At 46.6% G+C, this 24,755-nt stretch overlaps 1 protein-coding gene across 2 annotated transcripts in view; it reads right to left on the bottom strand.

The window, feature by feature from the left end:
• The window catches only part of NADK (NAD kinase), a 98,907-nt gene that overhangs the window by 50,328 nt on the left and 23,824 nt on the right, over positions 1–24,755 (bottom strand). The window contains exons 1-2 of one of the 2 annotated variants that reach the window (XM_056542733.1): positions 8,051–8,068; positions 7,603–7,819 (exon numbers count right to left, since the gene is read on the bottom strand). In XM_056542733.1, coding sequence (XP_056398708.1) covers positions 7,603–7,778 — 176 coding nt within the window. In that variant the 5' untranslated portion in view covers positions 7,779–7,819; positions 8,051–8,068. Of the gene's footprint in view, positions 1–7,602; positions 7,820–8,050; positions 8,069–24,755 lie in introns of those variants that run through there. The other variant, XM_056542732.1, reaches the window with a different exon arrangement.

The raw sequence follows: 24,755 nt of genomic DNA, 5'->3' as shown, positions 1-24,755 counted from the left end.
CTTACTTTTAGTGCAAATTTTCCGAAACTGTACAAACATTCAGCATAGTGTTGGGCGCGAATATTCGCATTTCGAATTTTTATAGCAAATTCGGGAATATTGCAAATATATTCGCTATAAATTTCGAAATGACGAATATTCACTTTTTTCCACATATTTGCATATTCCTTCTTTTCGCTTGTGGGCCAATTAGAATGATGCAAATACACTTGTCAGAGGTTATCAACAACATCCCTAGCAACCAATAGTAAAGTTGCCCACCCCCTCACTGTTTTCTTCCTCGAATACGTGAATATTCACGTATGAGAATATTCGCATATGCGAATATAACGAATACGCGAAATTTGCGAATGTAGGACAAATATTCGTCTATATATTCGCGAAATATCGCAAATTCGAATATGGGCAATGCCGCTCATCACTAATTCAACAGCATTGAACCTACCCTAAAGGGCACGAGATAGATGCAAAGCCATATGCAGAATCTGGGGATATTGCGAGTAGAGATGAGCGAACTTACAGTAAATTCGATTCGTCACGAACTTCTCGGCTTGGCAGTTGATGACTTATCCTGCATAAATGAGTTCAGCTTTCAGGTGCTCCGGTGGGCTGGAAAAGGTGGATACAGTCCTAGGAGACTCTTTCCTAGGACTGTATCCACCTTTTCCAGCCCACGGGAGCACCTGAAAGCTGAACTAATTTATACAGGATAAGTCATCAACTGCCGAGCCGAGAAGTTCGTGACAAATCGAATTTACTGTAAGTTTGCTCATCTCTAATTGCGAGTTCAGCCAGTCTTATGAAATGGATGGGCGGGACAATAGGAGAATCCACAGCATCTTAGTGAACCAATAAAGGCTGGTACAGGGATCGCCCAGTGAGCTGAATCAGTGGTTGGGGTTCACTGGATTCTCAATATTCTGATAGATGGGAAACCCAGAGGTGGCAACAGGAAAGGCCATAAATGCCCAAACCCTTTAAAGGAGTACTCCGGTGGAAATTGTAGATTCACGACAGTTGGAGATCCACAGTTTGGAGACCACTGATGTAGAAGCTTTGTGTGTGGGAAAGCTACTATCCTATTTATTTTTATTTCCAATGGAAAAAAATATATTTTTTTTTTTTTAAATCAACTGGTGCCAGAAAGTTAAACAGATTTGTAAATGACTTCTATTAAAAAATCTTTACCCTTCCAGTACTTTTTAGCAGCTTTATGCTACAGAGGAAATTATTTTCTTTTTGAATTTCTTTTTTTTGTCTTGTCCACAGTGCTCTCTGCTGACACCTCTGTCCGTGTCAGGAATTTTCCAGAGCAGGAGAAAATCCCCATTGCAAACCTATGCTGCTCTGGACAGTTCCTGACACGGACAGAGGTGTCAGCAGAGAGCACTGTGGAGAAGACAAAAAAAAGAGATTCAAAAAGAAAAAAGCATTTCCACTGTAGCATACAGCTGCTAAAAAGTACTGGAAGGGTAAAGATTTTTTTTTTTAATAGAAGTAATTTACAAATCTGTTTAACTTTCTGGCACCAGTTGATTTAAAAAAAATATGTTTTCCACCGGTGTACCCCTTAAAACAAATAAAAAACTAAAATAGGATAGTAGCTTTCCCACACATTAAGCTTCTACATCAGTGGTCTCCAAACTGTGGATCTCCAGCTGTCGCAAAACTACAACTCCTAGCATGCCCGGACAGCCGTTGGCTGTCCGGGCATGCTGGGAGTTGTAGTTTTGCAACAGCTGGAGGTCCACAGTTTGGAGATGACTGCTCCACACTTTTTATTATGCCACTGTTATTAAGCAGTGTTCACACCTCGGAATTTCTGGGCGGAATTCTGCACAATAATTCCTCTGTAGCAGAGTCCCATCGAATTCAACAGGATTCTGTTGCACTGTGCACACGCCCATTCTTTCTGCGGATGCCGCAGTCCTAGCGCCAGCATGTTATGCCCGTGCCCGTAGTCTCCGGAATGTCCGCACAGAGATTTTGCGTGCGGTCATTCTGAAGTGTGAACATAGCCTTAGATATAGGGCATCTCTATAAATGTATTATCTGGCAACGGGCTTCCAATCCTTCTATCTGTACTTTTTATAAAGAGACACAGTGTAAGCTTATGAGTGGTATCATACCCCAGCCTTATTGCACTCAATCGGGGAGATTTATCAAAACCTGTGGATGCCCATAGCAACCAATCAGATCGCTTCTTTCATTCTTATCAAGGCCTGTGAAAAATGAAAGAAGCGATCTGATTGGTTGCTATGGGCAACTGGTCAACTTTGCCTCTCCACAGGTTTTGATAAATCTCCCACATAATCTGTCCATACCTTCTCACTGTTGGAGGTGCCACCCAGTGATGGGTACTCTTTAAAATATTTTTTGGACCTGCCCCTTGGTTACATCCTACTAGCTATTGGATAGATGTGGGCTCTTTGTTGGAGTTTCTTTCTGCCTTTCCATCCACTTAGAACCTGTGTTTTATCTACTTAGAATATTCCTCCTAAAGGAACGAGAAAATGATCTGCCAAATTTATCCTCACACTCCGCACACCCGGGGCAAGCGGGGCTCCGGACACCCGGGGCAAGCGGGGCTCCGGACACCCGGGGCAAGCGGGGCTCCGGACACCCGGGGCAAGCGGGGCTCCGGACACCCGCGGCAAGCGGGGCTCCGGACACCCGCGGCAAGCGGGGCTCCGCACACCCGCGGCAAGCGGGGCTCCGCACACCCGCGGCAAGCGGGGCTCCGCACACCCGCGGCAAGCGGGGCTCCGCACACCCGCGGCAAGCGGGGCTCCGCACACCCGCGGCAAGCGGGGCTCCGCACACCCAGGGCAAGCGGGGCTCCGCACACCCAGGGCAAGCGGGGCTCCGCACACCCAGGGCAAGCGGGGCTCCGCACACCCAGGGCAAGCGGGGCTCCGCACACCCAGGGCAAGCGGGGCTCCGCACACCCAGGGCAAGCGGGGCTCCGCACACCCAGGGCAAGCGGGGCTCCGCACACCCAGGGCAAGCGGGGCTCCGGACACCCAGGGCAAGCGGGGCTCCGGACACCCAGGGCAAGCGGGGCTCCGGACACCCAGGGCAAGCGGGGCTCCGGACACCCAGGGCAAGCGGGGCTCCGGACACCGAGGACAAGCTGGGCTCCGTACACCGAGGACAAGCAGGGTTCCGTACACTGAGGACAAGCAGGGCTCTGTGCATTGAGGCTCTGTGACATGCTCCCGGCTCACACAGCAGGATGATTAACAAGCCAGGAGCCTGCACAGTTGTATTTGGTCTACTCAGACACACAGGCAATACCTGCAGGGACAGCATTTTTCACCCAAAAATAGAGATATATTTTTTAACCAATGTATATTACAAATATACATATAATGGTATTATCTACATTATATAAAAAGATTTTGCTAACAACAGGTACACTTTAATGGCTACTTAAATGAGATTAATGCTCTGACACATTCAGGGTCCGTTTGGCTCCTATTTTTTTTTTTGTGCCGAATGGACCCAGAATGGGTCGGAGCAAAAGTGGCACCACAGAGTTTTGACTGATACCATTGACTTGAATGGGGTTCTTAGGGTGTCCTGTATTTTGAGTTGAGTGGAAAAAAAAAAAAAATAGAACCCAGTTTTTTGTTTTCGCTCAACTCCTGTCCTTTTCGATGGACTGACCAGCACAATGGCAGTGTGAACGAGCCCTCAGATATTTCTCAGGGCAGCTTGCCCCTTATCCCATCCTTCCTTTGTTTTCTTTCCTTTTGTGTCCTCCTTTGTTTTGTCTTCCTCCAATGCCTTAACATTCCATGTTGATGTTTTTGATTTTTACAATACTAATTCTCCAAGCTTCCATTACCTTTCCTGATAGTGTCCCCCCCCCCAAGACCAGAAAGTTGTTGTTGCTATTTACAACAGGCAAGTATTCTTGTTATGGTGCATTTGTTTCTTTTTCTTTTTTTGCCTTATTCATGACAAGTACGTTCACACATATATAATCTGCTGCAAAAAAAAAAGCCAAAGCAGATTATGTACATGGGAACGTATCCTTGTTGTTTTGTTTTTAATTTACTTTATTGATATCTTGGAAATTTTTATATACATTGTATATTTTCTACCGTATCCATTTTTTTTCCTTTCTTCAAATATGGGACCAATACAAGTTGCTTTGCAGCCTATAATGTCTACTGAACCTGCTGCTGTCATCCGGAACAATCCAGAGGTGGCATCTGCATGCATTTCTGTGCACACAAAATAAACAGGGAGGGAGCGTTTAGCACATCCAGGGAGGGCGCCATCCATGAGACAGCAACAGAGAACAGCAATTTCTTAAGCCAAGAGACTGTAATAATATACAGGTTTTCTCTTCTTATAAAGGATCTGCATTGCCCAGTGTATTGTGGCCAAACATCTCTATCCTGGGTGATGTATACAGCAATGAATTCCCCTTAGAGTCTCTGAACCAGTGTGCCTCCAGCTGTTGCAAAAGTACAACTCGCAGCATACCCACACCGCCTTTGTAGTTTTGCAACAGCTGGAGGCACACTGGTCGGGAAACCCTGCCTTAGGCTGGGTTCACACCACGTTTTGTTAAATACGGTTCCAGTATACGGCTGGGAGGGGGGGCGGGGCTTAATCAGGCATAAACGTGGTCGACCGCGTTTTTGCCTACGGTCGGGAAACCGCATACGGACGAAAACGAAGCTGACCGGAGGCTGCGGCTCACTCCGGTCGGCTCATAGACATGCATTAAATACGGTTCCCGACTACGGCTGAGTGCGGGCGCCACGATTAAGCCCCGCCCCCCTCCTCCCAGCCGTATACGGGAACCCTATTTAACAAAACGTGGTGTGAACCCAGCCTTAGAGGCACTGAATGGAGTTTTTTTTTTTTTGGATTCACCCAGATTTGTCATAGGTAAAATTTCCCTTTTCCATTTTTAGGGTGCGTTCACACCTGGCATATACACAGCGTATTTTACTCTGCGCAAAATTTATGACAGCAGCGGGAAATACGCTGCGTATTCCTCGCTCACTATACACACAGGGCTTTCCGGCGGCAGCCCTGTGTGTGTAGTGAGTTTTGGAGGCGGGGTTGTGTGCTGCGGTGACTGTGACGCACGGCTCCGCCTCAAACTCACTACACACATAGGGCTCCCGCCGGAAAGCCTTGTGTGTATAGTGAGCAAGGAATACGCAGCATATTTCCCGCTGCTGCCGTAAATTTTGCGCAGCGTGAAGTACGCTGCGTATACGCCAGGTGGGAATGCACCCTTAACAGTAGATCCAAGTGAACAGAAGTTTTATCTTTGGGATCTCTGTGCGTCACCTGGTTCTTTCCTTGGGTGCCAGCCAATGGAGGACATGGGATAAACCCTACTGTATGATCAGAATCTGAGTGCTATATGTCCCAGGTCTCCATTCATTCTTTATAAGCTGGAGCTGCCATCAATCAGGTTACCGTCCCAGTCATTATTAATAGAGATGAGCGAACTTACAGTAAATTCGATTCGTCACGAACTTCTCAGCTCAGCAGTTGATGACTTATCCTGCATAAATTAGTTCAGCTTTCAGGTGCTCCGGTGGGCTGGAAAAGGTGGATACAGTCGTAGGAATGAGTCTCCTAGGACTGTATCCACCTTTTTCAGCCCACCGGAGCACCTGAACTCATTTATGCAGGATAAGTCATCAACTGCCGAGCCGAGAAGTTCGTGACGAATCGAATTTACTGTAAGTTCACTCATCTCTAATTATTACTGAGTAACATTGTGGCTGGACATGAAACACTTATAAGATACAGAGATAACATATTAAAAAGAAGAAACAATAAAACAGCTTATCAAGTTGGCTTTGTAGCCAGCCTTTAGGTGTATCAGTGGGGGAGCTAGGGGACAACTTATAGGACTATTAATACACCTACAGGTCTGTACCCACTTATTTATAACAAATCTATCATTCACCCTGTGTTTCCCATATTCATATGCATAAGTATGCAATGATGCCATTAACAGGCTGTAAAGGTTAAGTAGATCCTTCTATGACATAGTTTCCCAACCAGGGTGCCTCCAGCTGTTGCAAAACTACAACTCCCAGCATGCCCGGACAGCCGTTGGTTGTCCGGGCATGCTGGGAGTTGTAGTTCTGCAACAGCTGGAGGCATCCTGCTTGGGAATCACTCTTCTATGTTCAACAACATTTTTAATAACTTACCTTCAGAAGTTACATTGAGCGCACATTACTATTATGTAGGTTTTAAGAGGAATTATGTAACTTTTAAACGCACTAGTCTGGAATAACAAATGGATAAACAATGCAATCTAATTGTTTAGCCTGGGAGAACTGCAGATAAAAACTATCAAATGAAATTATTAACATTTGCCAGCAAGGGAGCGCAACAATTTGTTTTTTTGGACATCAAACAATGAAAAAATATCACGTATCAGAATGTTACCACTGAGCCAAGAAGGACATAGAAAAAGACATTCCTGGGGGACAGCACGGAGCATTCTTTCTACCAGAAGAATTATCGAAAAAACGTAAAATTAAAAAAAATGGCTGCTTTTGTTTTGTTTCAGAAACACCACACTTTTCCACAGGTTGTCTCTGATATTAAAACTCAACTCTACTAAAGTGAATAGGGCTGAGTTGCAATACCAGATACAACCTGTGGGCGGGTAAGGCGCCATTTCTGGAAGAAAGCAGGCATGTTTTTGTAACTCTAGGCAACCCCTTTAATGAACGTTCTTAAAAGGGGCCTGCAGGAATACAAGGAATGAATTAATGGAATTAAAGTGCACATGTCATTCTGAAAACGGTCGATCAGCAGAGCAAGGGGAGGAGGGAACTGTGTTGGCGCTCCTCTCCCCATTTTGTGTCTATGTGAACAGGACGGTCCTATAGGTCATGTGATAGAGTTGGTAGAGAATGTATTCAGGGTGCACTTCTCCCGGCTTATTCTAATGATCAGTTGTATCTAAATATTCTAGGACATATCACATTTTTTTGTTTCTTAATGGAAGGTATCCTTCAAGAAAAGCAGAACCTTCACAGCAGGGCTTGCGTCCGCTAACATGGTGGACAGGTCAGGTGGACTGGTGGCATCTCTCTGGGCCCCTGGTGGTTGGACCCTAGTCAATCATAATGTTTAGGCATATCCTAGTGATAAGCCATAAAATTACACAATGGGATTTAGGTTCCATCCCTTAGCTACCAAAATCATTGGGACCCCAATATCCTGTGTTGGCCTCTGAAAAGGAAGTCCTGTGTAGTCAATTAATGTAAGCCAATGCTTTTCAGTTCCATCTTAGACCCTGCTGCCAGTTTACTAGGCCAACGGAGGTCAAGGCATCAACCCACTTGGCCACCAGGAACCAGCCAATCAGGTATCAGATGCAAGCCCATTTGGTCATCTGAAACCCAAGAGCCAGGCCATTAAGGACCAGGGCACCAGCCAACCAGGAACCCAAGGACAAGCCCACCCATCAGGCACCCCAATAGCCAGTCCACAAGGGATGTGACAACATTTTACACCGATAAACACATGTTGTGAAAACAGTAAAAAAAACAAAAAAAAAAAAGTTTTCACACTTGCCGCTAGATTTGTCCCACACACCTGAATTCCTTGGTGCTTCCCGGTCCCGGAGACGCAGATAAACTGCGTGATTTTGTTCTTCCTCGAATGGGTTTCCCTCGGTTGATTTCCTCCTCACAATCACAGGCCGCAAAAAAAAGTTCTTCTACGTTCACACTCTTTTCTTTGCCGCACACCTTGTTCTGGGATCGATCCATAGTGCAAATGAGAATGCCTCACTCAAAGACAGTGAAAATGCCTTGAAGAGAAAGAAATAATACAGATTATATTGTAATACTGCTATATTGGGGGGAAAAAAGAACAAATAATAGTGCATGTCCTTTGTATTAGCCAATCTATTATTATTATTATTATGGTATCAGGTGCCAAGTAAGGGACACCTGAGACCTGAAGTCACTGTACACATCCCCCGCCCAGCTGAGAGCGAGACACACCAAGACTCCACGGGAAGAGACAACTATAGCAATACCTGCCGTGCAAACAACCTAGTAATCCAAGCAGAGTAATACTGCGCATTTCAAGAACAGAGGAAACTCCACCCGGCTTCCTCTCAACTAGTATAGGTTAATACCAGGAACGCAAAAAGGTCTGTGGATTACACAAACAGGATAAAGTGTCGTGCGGAGAATGGAGAAAAATACAGGTTGTTACATTGTGGCAAATAATATTGCAGAATATATTGGTCTGAGAGAAGCAGAACATGAGATTACAGCATATGCCCACAATGTGTTTAAAGCTTTTATGTCCTGTCTGAAAACAAAAAAAAGCTGGAAGTGTCATAGTAAGGCCATGTTCACATGAAGGAATTTCTGAAAAAAAGTCTGCGGAAAGATCCTGTTCGGACACTCCACTGCAGCAGAGTCCCATAGATTTAAAGGGGTACTCCCGTGGAAAAAAAAATTTCTTTTTTTTTTTAAATCAACTGGTGCCAGAAAGTTAAACAGATTTGTAAATTACTTCTATTAAAAAAATCTTAATCCTTCCAGTACTTTATAGGGGCTGTATACTAAAGAGGAAATGCTTTTCTTTTTGGATTTCTCCTGTCACAGCCACAGTGCTCTCTGCTGACCTCTGCTGTCCATTTTAGGAACTGTCCAGAGCAGCGTATGTTTGCTATGGGGATTTTCTCCTGCTCTGGACAGTTCCTAAAATGGACAGCAGAGGTCAGCAGAGAGCACTGTGGCTGTGACAGAAGAAAACCAAAAAGAAAAGCATTTCCTCTGTAGCTTACAGCTGCTAATAAGTACTGGAAGGATTAAAGATTTTTTAATAGAAGTAATTTACAAATCTGTTTAACTTTCTGGCTCCATTTGAATAAAAAAAAAAAAATGGGAGTACACCTTTAAAGGGGTACTCCGCTGCTTAGCGTTTGGAACAAACTGTTCCGAGCCCTGGAGCTCGTGACGCCATAGCCCCGCCCCTCATGACGTCACACCCCTCAATGCAAGTCTATGGGAGGGGGCGTGACAGCCGTCACGCCCCCTCCCATAGACTTGCATTGAGGGGCGTGACATCATGAGGGGCGGGGCTATGGCGTCACGAGCTCCTGGCACCGGCTCCAGGGTTCAGAACAGTTTGTTCCAAACGCTGAGCAGCGGAGTACCCCTTTAATCCCGATTGGCCATCCAATTTCTGCACGGAAATACATTGTCATCTACGAAGATTTAACAATTATTGAAACTATACTCCCTGATATTAATCGTTTTCAAGCCCTGATCAACAGGGAATCTTACTGGATTTTTATGTTTAACACACCGGCCCCGGAAGGGCTTAATGCGGTTATAGAACGGACTACTGTTTGATCTAATATTATAATCATATTTTTAAATGTTTTTTTTTATGTCTTTTTTGTTTATTTTTTTTTTTGTAAAATGTGTGAAATGTTGATGTAATTTCCGGTCATGTGATTGGAATTGTGGGTATTTAATCTGAGCATTAAGCGATTTTTGTCATGCCTGAAGAAGAAACCGGTTCGGTTTCGCAACGCGTAGCATGTGTTAATAAAATACGTTTTTATTATCACTTCTGGATCACCTTACTGGCAGCGCCTACCATCCTCCGTGAAAGGTGGAGTGGTATTGGAATGTACGAAGACGGCACAGTTCTTGTGCCAACGGAACATGCAAATTTACAGAATGTCCATCTGTGATTTCCAGGCAGAGATTCCGCAAATTTTCCATTGTGTGAACATAGCCTAAAGAGTCTACTTTTTAAGATCACGTCATTTCACAATTTGCACAAATTTCTTAATAGATGTTTATGTTATAGATCGAAATCTCCTGCAGAGTCATAGTGTTATAGGGTATGTGTCATTACAAAATGAACTATTGTTCAAATCAGGTTTTTATGTTAAACATATTTTTTAATAACTTTTTTTATGGGGGGGGAAGGTTTATTTATTTTTTACATTTTTTTTTTTCTATTTTCACCACTAAGTCTTATTATAACTAAGCTCAGACTACCTGTTCTGTCTGTGATGATAAGAAGGATTCTGCTTGAAAGTGAACTGTACCGCATAAAAGTGACACCAGTAAATAGAGAACATAAGTGATGAGGTTAAAATAGAGGATGTTTAGAGCTTAGCCTCCCACTCCCTGTGGAATAACCTCTTCAAAGGGTTGCAGAGTATGCCCAGTAACATTTCCCATGTGAATGATACAGCTTCTGTCTGGTGTTGCTTCCAAATGTTAAAAAAAAAAAAAAAATTATAATAATGTACAAAAAATAAATAATTAAATAAAAAAAATAAAAAATAAAGTTTTAGGCAACACATTCCCTTCATTTCAATTGTCTTAACACATTTTATTTGAACTGTTTAAAAGAAAAAAGGGTACAGCCAACGTACAATCATAAGAAAAACCTGTGATAAAAGCATACAGAAGAGAGTCTTTGGCTTTCCGGGCATGCTGGGAGTTGTAGTGTCACAACAGCTGGAGGCACACAGCCAATTTAGACGAGCAAGGTGTAATTCTGCATTTGTCCTGTGGAGGCTCTGTAGGAAACAAACACTTGCTGGTGGGTTTCCTGGATAATCTACAGTTGATTGCTAGGGGTACTTACAGCAACCAGTCAGTAGTTGTTAGGAAGATCTACTGGCAAGAAGGGGACTGTCAAAAGTGTACAGCCCCTTAACATTTGACATCATTCCCAAGACTGTTGAATTAGATCAAAAGAAGCCCACCCCATGTGTCTGGGGCTGCTGAGCTGGAGCTATAATTATAGATTCCCTATAAAACAAAATGCAGCCTGTTTGTCATATAAATATGCTAGAAAGCAGAGTGAAGCAAAACAGCCAAGACCAGCACAATCTACGAACATTCTTCAGTACATTCATGTTCATTCTGTTTTATAATGAAAGGAAGTGATTATTTTTCATCCAGTGTTACAATAAGCCATTTGTTATCCAGGAACCCACTCGGTGAAGCCCCCACCCCTCAAATGACCAGCAGCTGTTCGCTTTCTGGATTCGGGACTGCACAGTCCAAGCTACGAGACTGCTAGAAGTCTGAACACTGCCGAAACTTTATTACAGTAGTAAGTAGGGGAGAAAAAAAAAAAAAAAGACAGATGTGGCGCTAATATAGTGCCGGTTATCCGTGGATAACGGATGGTTCGTAGAGAGATAAGAGCCTGCTCACCTTTAAGTGTTGCGCTAATTTCAGGCGCAACACTGATGTAAGCATTGAGTAGGTGTCTTTCCGCAGGTATGCCGGGAGCAGCTGGCCGTCGGTCCCGCCGGAGACAGTGGATAAGATAATGTAGCAGATGTGGGAGGTAGGAATCCCGGCAAGGGTTTCCTAAATCTTCCCGTGGGCAACGACTTCGGCGCTGCAGCGCTACACCGGCGGGGTCAAACAGAAGTCAGTGAGGGTGCAGAGAATAGTGATAGCTTTTTATTGTATAATCATAAAAAGGACCGGTGCTTAGTTGGACAACACGTTTCGGAGGGGCTCCCTCCTTCGTCAGGTCCACGTGCGGACCTGACGAAGGAGAGAGCCCCTCCGAAACGCGTTGTCCAATTAAGCACTAATCCTTTTTATGATTATACAATAAAAAGCTATCCCTATTCTCAGGTCCGCGTGCGGACCTGACGAAGGAGAGAGCCCCTCCAAAACGCATTGTCCAACTAAGCACTAATCCTTTTTATGATTATACAATAAAAAGCTATCACTATTCTCTGCACCCTCTCCGACTGCTGTTTGACCCCGCCGGTGCAGCACTAAAGTAGTCACCCATGGGAAGGTTTAGGAAACCTGTGCCAGGATTCCTACCTCCCACATCTGCTACAGAAACTTTATTACAGGTCTTTGTAAGGCTATGTTCACACTGCGTCATTTTTGCAGAATGTTCGTGGCAGATGTTTCCACTGCAGAAATTCCGCCATGCGAGTTTGGATGAGGGTGAGATATGGACCTTAAGATTTATTACAGCCATGTTAGACTGGCCTATAGTAAAGGAAACCAATAAGAGGTGTTCTCACCTCTTATACTCTGTCCCCTCTACAGACCAGCGACTACAGGGCAACAGGAGAAATTAATCAGCATTAATTTATATACACACTTAAAAGAGGTACGCCACTACTTTAAAACGTACCCACTTTCTCCAGAAAGAAGCCCTGTGCTTGGTATCTCAAACACTATCTCCTATAGAGAATGTATAGTGCACCGGCCAACACGCCGCTCCATGCACAGGGAGAGCCAGGGCCCCGTTCTGCGGATCACAGGGGTGGGCCCTCTGGAATCGGACACATCTCCTATTCTGCAGATAGGTGATAAGTTTTAAAGTAGTGGAGTAACCCTTTAACCCTGTCTAAGGTTTTTAAAAACTTTACCTTTCTTACTTTTAGGGGATTTGAACACACAATTGCTTATACAATCCCCAACAATACTACTGTATTGCAATCTGACTGCTCTTTTAGTAGGGTGTGCCAGAAGCGCTAAAGCCTAGGTGCAATTCATACCCAGATATCATGTCTTCTGGGGAAAGCCACCCGCTGTCTTACCAACTTGGTACTGCGGCATCTAGGTGGTTAAACAGTTGTGATTACAGTTACCTCCTATCCAGGCCAGCTGTAGGAAAATAGAGAAGGAAAAAGAAACAAAAAAAACACTGGCACCCATTGTGTATGGAGCAGGATTAGGGGTACATTTCATACATGTTTTTGTACACAAGGACATCTTCGGGGGATCCCTCGCTCTCTGTACAAGAGGCTCTCATTCTCTAGAGCTTGAGTTGTTTTACTGCATTAAAGGGGTACTCCACTGCCCCAACGTCCGAAACATTTTTTTTTCCCCGAAAGCTAGATGCGGGCTGTGGGGGTCGTGACATCACGGCCACCCCACCTCGTGACATTACACCACGCCCCCTCAATGCAAGTCTATGGGAGGGGGCGTGGCAGCTGCCACGGCCCCTCCCATAGACTTGCATTGAGGGGGCGTGGTGTGACGTCACAAGGGGGCGTGGCTATGACAGAACAAAATGTTCCAGACGCTGGGGCAGTGGAGTACCCCTTTAAATACAGTGGTCCCTCAAGTTACAATATTAATTGGTTCCAGAATGACCATTGTATGTTGAGACCATTGTATATTGAGACCATTACTCTATGGAAACCTGGTAATTGGTTCTGAAGCCCCAAAGTGTCATCCAAAAATAGGAAAAAGTGAGGATTAAAGAAAAATAAGTAGATAACTAATACAGATAAAGCAAATCCTTACATATAAAAGTAAGAAAGATCTGCTGGGAGCTGTAAATCACTGTCTATGTCAGTGTTTCCCAACCAGGGTGTGTCCAGCTATTGCAAAACTACAACTCCCAGCATGCCCGGACAGCCGTTGGCTGTACGGGCATGCTGGGAGTTGTAGTTTTGCAACAGCTGGAGACACCCTGGTTGGGAAACAATAGTTTATGTAGAGGACAGGAGCTTCTTCAGGGTCCTATACAGTACACACAGTGTCCCAAATGGAGCCACCCTTACTTGGTTTACAAAGGAGCAGCTAACCCCGGCACAGGTAAGGAGTAGTACAGAAAATGTAGTTCCTCCCTGTACTGTAGGGGGCGCTACCAGACAGCCAGTCAGTGCATGCACTTCAGTAATACAGGTGGTGATTTACCAGTAAAATGCCCATTCTGATTGGTCAGTTCCTCCAGTTGTGACAGGTATCACAGATCTGGACTGTCCGTAACATTGTATGTTGAGTCTGGTTTCAAGTTACAATGGTCCAGAAAAGACCATTGTATGTTGAAACTATTGTATGATGAGGCCATTGTAAGTTGAGGGATCACTGTACTACATTTCCCCAGCTATTTACCCTAGGTTAGAGGTCCCTAAACCAGGTACCACATACTACCTGGCATAAGGTACACATACATGAGCTGGCAGAACCCCAGGCTGGAATCACATAGGAATGGAGGATCAGTCTGTCCTTTTTTCTTCTTGAAGAATTCAATTGCAGACGACAGCAAAAAAAAAATCAAATAAAAAATAATTTGCATGTGCGATTCCAGCCTGTCATGGGGCATGAGGATTCCAAGTCTCATTCAGAGAGTAGGCAGCAGCACTATAAAGGTTGGGCACCTTGTACCTACTTAACCGGTTTCCGTAGAAATATATAAAACCGTGCTATTCTGGGCTTGGCTATTGTACAGCGGGATGAGTTTACATATAGGGAGTTTGCAAACAATTTGGTCAATTCAGCCCATCTCTAGTAATTATTGTTCAAGACAAAGTGATGCAAAGTGATTGTCAGCTGAAACCTCAACATTAAAAAGCTATTTCCCCTCCTCAGCATAGGCGATTACTGAGGGTCTAACCAATGGGGTCCCCACCAATGATGACAGTGAAGGCAAATTGTCCCCTGAGTGAATCTGGCAATGGAGTAAATGCTCAGCCCCAACTCCATTACCCGTCTATGAGACTTTCAAAACATTGTCCGACTTCTACACTCAGCAATGGACAGAAGCCCCATAGAAAATGAATGGAGCAGTGGCCAAAAATATTGCTGCTCCAATCACTCTGGGACAAACTACCTCTGTTCTCATGATTGGTGGAGGTCCCAATGGTTGATCCCACACGGATCAGTTAGTTATTCCCTATCTGTGGATATCAGTGATCAGTGACGTCACCTCCGTCCTGTTAGGTTTCCCGCGCGCTATGTATATTTAAATCCCCTCACTCCTATGACCCTCCCCCCCCAGACCTGACGAAGCAAGGGGATCCTTGCGAAACGAGTTGTCTCTGTACCCGTTTTTATTTTATACCTACCAATAAACCTGTTTGGTTTTACTACTGCTGTTCCTGTGCATAATTGACAAGACAGCCTCCTGCTAGCGCCGCTGTGCGATCCTCACCAAGGAAAGGTACATACCTCTCCATTACTTCTATCTGTGGATATGGAATAAGCTATAAGATAAGGATAACCCCATTTATCCCAGAAAGCAGTGATCACTGAGAAAAAACAGCTCCTTCCTTATTCCTAGACATAAGGGATGATTGAAAGGATCGGTTGCATATAAATAACATTTAAGTGAGCACCAAGAAAAAGTGGTAATGGGCTGGGTGAACAAAAACCAACAAAAATAAATAGTGGGGGATTCTGTCACCATGTATCATTGCACACACAAAAACAGAATTATCTTAAAATTTCCTAATTTTTCTTGCTAAGAAGAAACAACAGCCACTTCCACTAAATGCGTTTACAAAACCTTCCAACACAATTGCCACAAACCACAGTTCCACATAGTCAGAGATTTCCCATTATATAGGAACTATAGCAACATGTGCCCAAAAGAGGAAGTTCCGTAATTCTAACTATGGTCCTTCATACCTAAGCTCTATGTAAATAACATCATTTACAAAAGGTTTGCCCACTTGGCACCAGAGATGTCACTTACCATATGATACATTCATGGTCATGTATAAAGTTGATGTTCTCATCTATTTTCATATTGCTCCATAAACTATAAAAACATGGCTTTGCCAACTCTTCAGCCCACAGTTCCAATGTGTACAACAGGGAACAGAGTAGCTAGATCATTGATATGCCAAAAGATATTTGGCTAAAGTGAAGTATGGGGGAAATTTAGCATTATGGTGTATTTTTACGTTTGGCATATAGAAGTGAGCTGCATCTTAAAGGCACCAATGAAGTCTTCAAAAAGTTGATGGTTGGATTTCTGTGCTACTCAAAATGTTTGTAAATTTTTGCACAAAATAAAAGAAATGTGACTTTTCAGTCCTGTGACAGATGTCCCAGTGAAGCTCTGAGAATGTGCCTCAGTCCAGGGCCCCAGTAGAGATATGCCACAGTGCCTCAGCCCAGGGCCCCAGTAGAGAAATGCCACAGTGCCTCAGCCCAGGGCCCCAGTAGAGATATGCCACAGTGCCTCAGCCCAGGGCCCCAGTAGAGATATGCCACAGTGCCTCAGCCCAGGGCCCCAGTAGAGATATCCCACCGTGCCTCAGCCCAGGGCCCCAGTAGAGATATGCCACCGTGCCTCAGCCCAGGGTTCCAGTAGAGATATGCCACAGTGCCTCAGCCCAGGGTTCCAGTAGAGATATGCCACAGTGCCTCAGCCCAGGGCCCCAGTAGAGATATGCCACCGTGCCTCAGCCCAGGGCCCCAGTAGAGATATACCACAGTGCCTCAGCCCAGGGCCCCAGTAGAGATATGCCACAGTGCCTCAGCCCAGGGCCCCAGTAGAGATATGCCACAGTGCCTCAGCCCAGGGCCCCAGTAGAGATATGCCACAGTGCCTCAGCCCAGGGCCCCAGTAGAGATATGCCACCGTGCCTCAGCCCAGGGTTCCAGTAGAGAAATGCCACAGTGCCTCAGCCCAGGGCTCCAGTAGAGATATGCCACAGTGCCTCAGCCCAGGGCCCCAGTAGAGATATACCACAGTGCCTCAGCCCAGGGCCCCAGTAGAGATATACCACAGTGCCTCAGCCCAGGACCCCAGTAGAGATATGCCACAGTGCCTCAGCCCAGGGCCCCAGTAGAGATATGCCACCGTGCCTCAGCCCAGGGCCCCAGTAGAGATATGCCACAGTGCCTCAGCCCAGGGCCCCAGTAGAGATATGCCACAGTGCCTCAGCCCAGGGCCCCAGTAGAGATATGCCACAGTGCCTCAGCCCAGGGCCCAAGTAGAGAAATGCCACAGTGCCTCAGCCCAGGGCCCCAGTAGAGATATACCACAGTGCCTCAGCCCAGGGCCCCAGTAGAGATATGCCACCGTGCCTCAGCCCAGGGCCCCAGTAGAGAAATGCCACAGTGCCTCAGCCCAGGGCTCCAGTAGAGATATGCCACAGTGCCTCAGCCCAGGGCTCCAGTAGAGATATGCCACAGTGCCTCAGCCCAGGGCTCCAGTAGAGATATACCACCGTGCCTCAGCCCAGGGCCCCAGTAGAGATATGCCACAGTGCCTCAGCCCAGGGCCCCAGTAGAGATATGCCACCGTGCCTCAGCCCAGGCCCCCAGTAGAGAAATGCCACAGTGCCTCAGCCCAGGGCCCCAGTAGAGAAATGCCACCGTGCCTCAGCCCAGGGCCCCAGTAGAGAAATGCCACCGTGCCTCAGCCCAGGGCCCCAGTAGAGATATGCCACAGTGCCTCAGCCCAGGGCCCCAGTAGAGATATACCACCGTGCCTCAGCCCAGGGCCCCAGTAGAGATATGCCACAGTGCCTCAGCCCAGGGCCCCAGTAGAGATATACCACCGTGTCTCAGTCCAGGGCTCCAGTACAGATATGCCACAGTGCCTCAGTCCAGGGCCCCAGTAGAGATATGCCACAGTGCCTGAGTCCAGGGCTCCAGTAGAGATATACCACCGTGCCTCAGCCCAGGGCCCCAGTAGAGATATGCCACAGTGCCTCAGCCCAGGGCCCCAGTAGAGATATGCCACAGTGCCTCAGCCCAGGGCCCCAGTAGAGATATGCCACAGTGCCTCAGTCCAGGGCCCAAGTAGAGAAATGCCACAGTGCCTCAGCCCAGGGCCCCAGTAGAGATATACCACAGTGCCTCAGCCCAGGGCCCCAGTAGAGATATACCACAGTGCCTCAGCCCAGGGCCCCAGTAGAGATATGCCACCGTGCCTCAGCCCAGGGCCCCAGTAGAGAAATGCCACAGTGCCTCAGCCCAGGGCTCCAGTAGAGATATGCCACAGTGCCTCAGCCCAGGGCCCCAGTAGAGATATGCCACAGTGCCTCAGCCCAGGGCCCCAGTAGAGAAATGCCACAGTGCCTCAGCCCAGGGCCCCAGTAGAGAAATGCCACAGTGCCTCAGCCCAGGGCCCCAGTAGAGATATACCACAGTGCCTCAGCCCAGGGCCCCAGTAGAGATATACCACAGTGCCTCAGCCCAGGGCCCCAGTAGAGATATGCCACCGTGCCTCAGCCCAGGGCCCCAGTAGAGAAATGCCACAGTGCCTCAGCCCAGGGCTCCAGTAGAGATATGCCACAGTTCCTCAGCCCAGGGCTCCAGTAGAGATATACCACCGTGCCTCAGCCCAGGGCCCCAGTAGAGATATGCCACAGTGCCTCAGCCCAGGGCCCCAGTAGAGATATACCACCGTGTCTCAGTCCAGGGCTCCAGTAGAGATATGCCACAGTGCCTCAGCCCAGGGCTCCAGTAGAGATATACCACAGTGCCTCAGCCCAGGGCCCCAGTAGAGATATGCCACCGTGCCTGAGTCCAGGGCTCCAGTAGAGATATGCCACAGTGCCTCAGCCCAGGGCCCCAGTAGAGATATGCCACCGTGCCTCAGCCCAGGCCCCCAGTAGAGAAATGCCACAGTGCCTCAGCCCAGGGCTCCAGTAGAGATATGCCACCGTGCCTGAGTCCAGGGCTCCAGTAGAGATATGCCACCGTGCCTGAGTCCAGGGCTCCAGTAGAGATATGCCACCGTGCCTCAGCCCAGGGCTCCAGTAGAGATATGCCACCGTGCCTCAGCCCAGGGCCCCAGTAGAGATATGCCACAGTGCCTAAGTCCAGGGCCCCAGTAGAGATATACCACAGTGCCTAAGTCCAGGGCCCCAGTAGAGATATACCACAGTGCCTCAGCCCAGGGCCCCAGTAGAGATATGCCACAGTGCCTCAGCCCAGGGCCCCAGTAGAGATATACCACCGTGTCTCAGTCCAGGGCCCCAGTAGAGATATACCACCGTGTCTCAGTCCAGGGCTCCAGTAGAGATATGCCACAGTGCCTCAGTCCAGGGCCCCAGTAGAGAAATGCCACAGTGCCTCAGCCCAGGGCCCCAGTAGAGATATACCACAGTGCCTCAGCCCAGGGCCCCAGTAGAGATATGCCACCGTGCCTCAGCCCAGGGCCCCAGTAGAGAAATGCCACAGTGCCTCAGCCCAGGGCCCCAGTAGAGATATGCCACAGTGCCTCAGCCCAGGGCTCCAGTAGAGATATGCCACAGTGCCTCAGCCCAGGGCCCCAGTAGAGATATGCCACCGTGCCTCAGCCCAGGGCCCCAGTAGAGATATGCCACAGTGCCTCAGCCCAGGGCTCCAGTAGAGATATGCCACCGTGCCTGAGTCCAGGGCTCCAGTAGAGATATGCCACCGTGCCTGAGTCCAGGGCTCCAGTAGAGATATGCCACCGTGCCTCAGCCCAGGGCTCCAGTAGAGATATGCCACCGTGCCTGAGTCCAGGGCCCCAGTAGAGATATGCCACAGTGCCTAAGTCCAGGGCCCCAGTAGAGATATACCACAGTGCCTCAGCCCAGGGCCCCAGTAGAGATATGCCACAGTGCCTCAGCCCAGGGCTCCAGTAGAGATATACCACCGTGCCTCAGCCCAGGGCCCCAGTAGAGATATGCCACCGTGCCTCAGCCCAGGGCCCCAGTAGAGATATGCCACAGTGCCTCAGCCCAGGGCCCCAGTAGAGATATGCCACCGTGCCTGAGTCCAGGGCTCCAGTAGAGATATGCCACCGTGCCTCAGCCCAGGGCCCCAGTAGAGATATGCCACAGTGCCTCAGCCCAGGGCTCCAGTAGAGATATGCCACCGTGCCTGAGTCCAGGGCTCCAGTAGAGATATGCCACCGTGCCTCACCCCAGGGCTCCAGTAGCGAAATGCCACAGTGCCTCAACCCAGGGCTCCAGTGGAGCCATGCCTCAGCTCAAAGCTTCAGTGGAGCCATGCCGCTGTGCCTCAAATAGAGCCATGCCCCATGCTTTGGTGCAGAATTCACACAAAGCCATGACTCAAACCAGAGCTCCAACAGAGCGATGCCACTGTGCCTTAATCCAGAGTTAAGAGCCAGGCCACCACACCTCAGTTCACAGATTAAGTAGAGGCATGCTGCTGTGTTTCAGCTCAAGAGTCCATGCTTCACATCCAGAACCAAAAGTAAAGTCATGCCTAGGCTCAGCTCCAAGTAGAGCCACGTCACAGAACCTAATCACAAAGCTCCACCACAACATTGCCATTACTCCTTGGCTCAGCTCTTCAGTACTGCCATGCCACTGCTCCTCAGATTAATGTCACTCCTGTCACAAACTGGTGCATCCTGTCACTGCCGTTGTAGACTATTATAAATATCCCTATTTATTCATTACCTCTCCAAAGGGGGAGCCAATAAATCATATGGAAATCCAGAAGGCAACAGTGGAATCTGCAAATATAACTTTATTGTACATGGACAGATTAAAGACTACTTTATAAAACCTATATACAAAAGGTATATAATGGCTCTTAAATTGTTTTCATAATGTTAACATGCAGAAGTTACCAGCTATAACTATCGTGTATATGACCATTTAGGTGTTCGACTGAGGAAGACAATACCTGGTAAACAAGATGAATCACTTCTGATTTCATAGAAACTAGGAAATCATTGCTGCAGACATAGAAACAAAATTATGTCTAAACCTGGAAGAATGAGGAAGGGCACAATAATAGTTCATCTACAGGGAAAAGAAAACACCCTGACAACATACAGGAACTGAGCCCTTTACTTGGTCACAAGCCTGAGGACCCATTTTAGGTCTACTATAGCTGTAGAAAGAGAACACGACCCTTATATCCATGGTTGTGGTGGCAGAGAGGCTGTGTACTTTGGTTCTCCCTCTCATGATTGTATAGGCCAATGGAAGTGCCTACACAATCATTGTGGGGCAACAGTAGGTCAAGGGGGCACCATATACCTGAAGCTCTGTACACATTATGTCAGGGTAAGTGAAGCGTTTCAATCCACCTGCCCAATATCTTGTTGTTACCCCTTGTGCCATCAGAACTCCACCGAGTCCTGGACTGCAAGTTCTCTGAAGACCCGTGTGGCATCTGGCACCAAGAAGTCAGCAGCAGATCCTATAAACATAAAACGTGTCAGAAGATAAGAATTTGGCCCATCTAGTGTGCCCAATATTCTGAATACTATGAATAGTCCCTAGCCCTATCTTATATGAAGGATAGCCTTATGCCCATTCCTATCTTATATGAAGGATAGCCTTATGCCCATTCCTATCTTATATGAAGGATAGCCTTATGCCCATTCCTATCTTATATGAAGGATAGCCTTATGCCCATTCCCATCTTACCGTATATACTTGAGTATAAGCCGAGTTTTTCAGCACGATTTTTCGTGCTTAAAACGCCCCCTCGGCTTGTACTCTAGTGAACTCTCCGCCTGTCAATCCCTTCTCAGTTTTCTTCAACCTGCGGACCTCCAGATGTTGCAAAACTACAACTACCAGCATGCTGGGAGTGGTTGTTTTGAAACCTCTGGAGGTCCGCAGGTTGAAGACCACTGCGGCCTTAGTCCTCATCCAGTCCCTCCCCCCTTTTTTTGTTTTGTACTCACCTCCCCTCGGCGGGGAGTTAGGGTGAGCTGGTCCAGGCCATCTATGCTGCAGGGACTGTCCGGTGGGGAGGGTAAGTCGTTGCAGGCTGTCCATTTTCACCAGGGGGGCCTCTTTTCCGCACTTCGGGCCCAGCCACGGACTAGTGACGTTGCCTTGACGACATCCCTGTGCGTCGTTGTCAAGGCAATGTCACTAGTCCGGGCCCAAAGTGCGGAGAAGAGGGCCCCCCGGTGAAAATGGACAGCCTGCAATGACTTACCCTCCCCACCGGACGGTCCCTGCAGCATAGATGTCCAGGACCAGCTCACCCTAACTTCCCGCCGAGGGGAGGGTAGTACAAAACAAAAAGGGGAGGGGGGCTGGATGATGACTAAGGCCACAGTAGTCTTCAACCTGCGGACCTCCAGAGGTTTCAAAACTACCACTCCCAGCATGCCCAGACAGCCGATGGGCATGCTGGAAGTTGTAGTTTTACAACATCTGGAGGTCCACAGGTTGAAAACCACTGATGAAGGGACTGACAGGCGGTGATGATGAAGGGGGGGGTGATGACGGGGGGGAGGGGGGGATGATGTATTTCCCACCCTAGGCTTATAGTCGAGTCAATAACTTTTCCTGGGTTTTTGGGGTGAAATTAGGGGCCTCGGCTTATATCCGGGTCGGCTTATACTCGAATATATACGGTATATGAAGGATAGCCTTACACTTATCCCATGCGTGCTTAAACTCCTTCACTGTATTTGCAGCGACCACTTCTACAAGAAGGCTATTCCATGCATCCACTACTCTCTCAGTAAAGTAATACTTTACTGTAATACCGTAGATAGATAAGGGATAAAAGTTTAACATTCACCTGACACCAAGAGACTAAGCTGTCTTTCACTGCTCCATGGTCCACTTCTGATTCTCACGTACTCCTAGTAGGAGCTTTCAGCTATAGACAGAGTCCAGAATAGGCATTCTGACCGATTTGCCTACATGCGGCCCAATACACAGCAAGCCACAATGCCCTGTGTGTTCTGACAACTTTATAATAACCAGCAGGAACTTTCCCGCAATTTGTTCTAGATAAGCTCCTATGCTGGATCGATCTAAATAAGCTAGCCTTCACCTTCAAGTATAGCAATGATCCTTGGGTGCCCATAACCCTGCTACCATTTGACAGAACGTCTTTTCATGGATGACTTTATGTAGTTACTACCACTGCATACTAGAAACCACTGTATACAGGGAACATCCTACTAGATCCACTGTTCACTTGCTGCTTTATATATCCTAATAGGAGTTGTTGCTCACCCAGATAAATCAAAGTGATGTATTTGTTCATTTACACAGCAGCTCACGTGACAAGGCCTAATATTAGAACAGCGACCTGGTGACTTGTTTCAGTAGTTTAGGCATGTTTGTTTCAGGGCCAAAAACTGCAAACAGACGCAGCTTTCTTCTGAAGAAGTGGTAAAAAAAAAAATGTATACAGAAAGTTAGAGCTGTAACAGGAACGAATCAAACTTGAAACGTGGGGATACTTTAATGTTAATCCAATTAAAGTTGTTTATCATTGACTCAATGGCTTTAACCCCTTAAGGACGCAGACAATTTTATTTTTACGTTTTCATTTTTTCCTCCTCACCTTCAAAAAATCATAACTCTTATATTTTCATCCACAGACTAGTATGAGGGCTTTTTACACGACCAGTTGTAATGCCATCACTCACTTTACCATAAAATGTATGGCGCAACCCAAAAAATACTATTTGTGTGGGGAAATTTAAAAGAAAACCGCAATTTTGCAAATTGTGGAAGGTTTCATTTTCAAGCCATACAATTTACGGTAAAATGACATGTGTTCTTCATTCTTTGGGTCAATACGATTAAAATGATACCCATGATAATATACTTTTGTATTACTGTTGCGCTTAAAAAAATAAATCGCAAACTGTTTAATCAAATTAGTATGTTTAAGATTCCCCTATTTTGAAGACCTATAACTTTTTCATTTTTCCGTATAACAGCGGTATGAGGGCTCATTTTTTGCGCTGTGATCTGTACTTTTTATTGATACCATATTTGCTTATATGAAACAATACTCTTTTTTTATAAAAATTTTGGAATAAAATGTTATCAAAAAGCAGCTATTTTGGACTTTTTTTTCCCGTTCACGCCGTTCACCGTACGGGATCATTAACATTTTATTTTAATAGTTGGAATATTTACGCATGCGGCAATACCAAATATGTATAATTTTTTTATTTATTTATTTATTTTTTTTTACACTTTTTGGGGATGAAATAGGGAAAATGGGACAATTTAAAATTTTATTTTTTACTTTTTTTTTAATTTTATTTTTACACTTTAATAGTCCCCATAGGTCCCCATTGCTAATACTGTTCAGTGCTATGTATAGGACATAGCACTGATCAGTATTATCGGTCATCTTCTGCTCCATCGCAGACCAGAGCAGAAGACCGCCGAAGCAAGGTGAGGGGATCTCTGGCCGCCATGCTGGATGATCACATCGCCGCGGCAGCGCTGCGGCCAAACCGATCATCCATTGAAAGTACCGCGATGCTGCAGATGCAGTGATCTGTATTGATCACGGCATCTGAGGGGTTAATGGCTGACATCTGCGCGATCGCGGATGTCCACCATTATGGGCGGGTCCCTGGCTGCTATCAGTAGCCGTGACCTGCCGCGGGACCTGGACCTGCCGCGATGCTCGCGGTTATGCATAGGACGTAAATGTATGTCCTAAGTACATTTAAGTCCTTCGTCGTTAAGGGGTTAATGGAGGCCATACATATTTAGAGCCATACGAGAGCCCATTTCTAACACATGCATGCTGAGCTTGACCAAGCGTGCTTTAGAGAAGGGAATAAACAGCTGCCAAATGCTGGCAGCTTATCGCCACTGAGAATAAAAGAATCAGTTCTTCTAATATCCAATAGCCTCATTTTTTTCCCCCTTAAAATCTGTCATTGAGGAAAGTGGGGCCACCTCAATACACACTAGATGGTCCCACTGAAGACAACAGGTTTGGCTGACATACAACTAAAGCGTATGGCCACCTTAAAGGGGTGCTCTGGGGAAGGATAAATAAAAATGACCCAAAGCCACCACAATACCTGTTCTGTGAACCCTGTAGTTATCCATGTGATCCTGTGGCCCCTATTGACTCCTGAATATTCTTTTTTCTTGCTTGGAGCCCAGTCTACAACTCCCAGCAGTCAGTGCAGCTCTCTGTAATGGCTGCCAAACAATTGCTTTTGCTATCTGTATGCATGTTGTTGTTGTAAACACTGTACATGTCTTTCCTTTTAAACTATCCTTCCCCCAGCAATAAATCATGATACACAGCAGGATCTACAGCAGGAAA

This window comes from Hyla sarda, chromosome 10 (genome assembly GCF_029499605.1).
Source record: "Hyla sarda isolate aHylSar1 chromosome 10, aHylSar1.hap1, whole genome shotgun sequence".
NCBI classification, from domain to species: Eukaryota; Metazoa; Chordata; class Amphibia; order Anura; family Hylidae; genus Hyla; species Hyla sarda.
The sequence above is the reverse complement of the archived record's forward strand: the minus strand, read 5'-3'. Positions and strand labels throughout refer to the sequence as shown.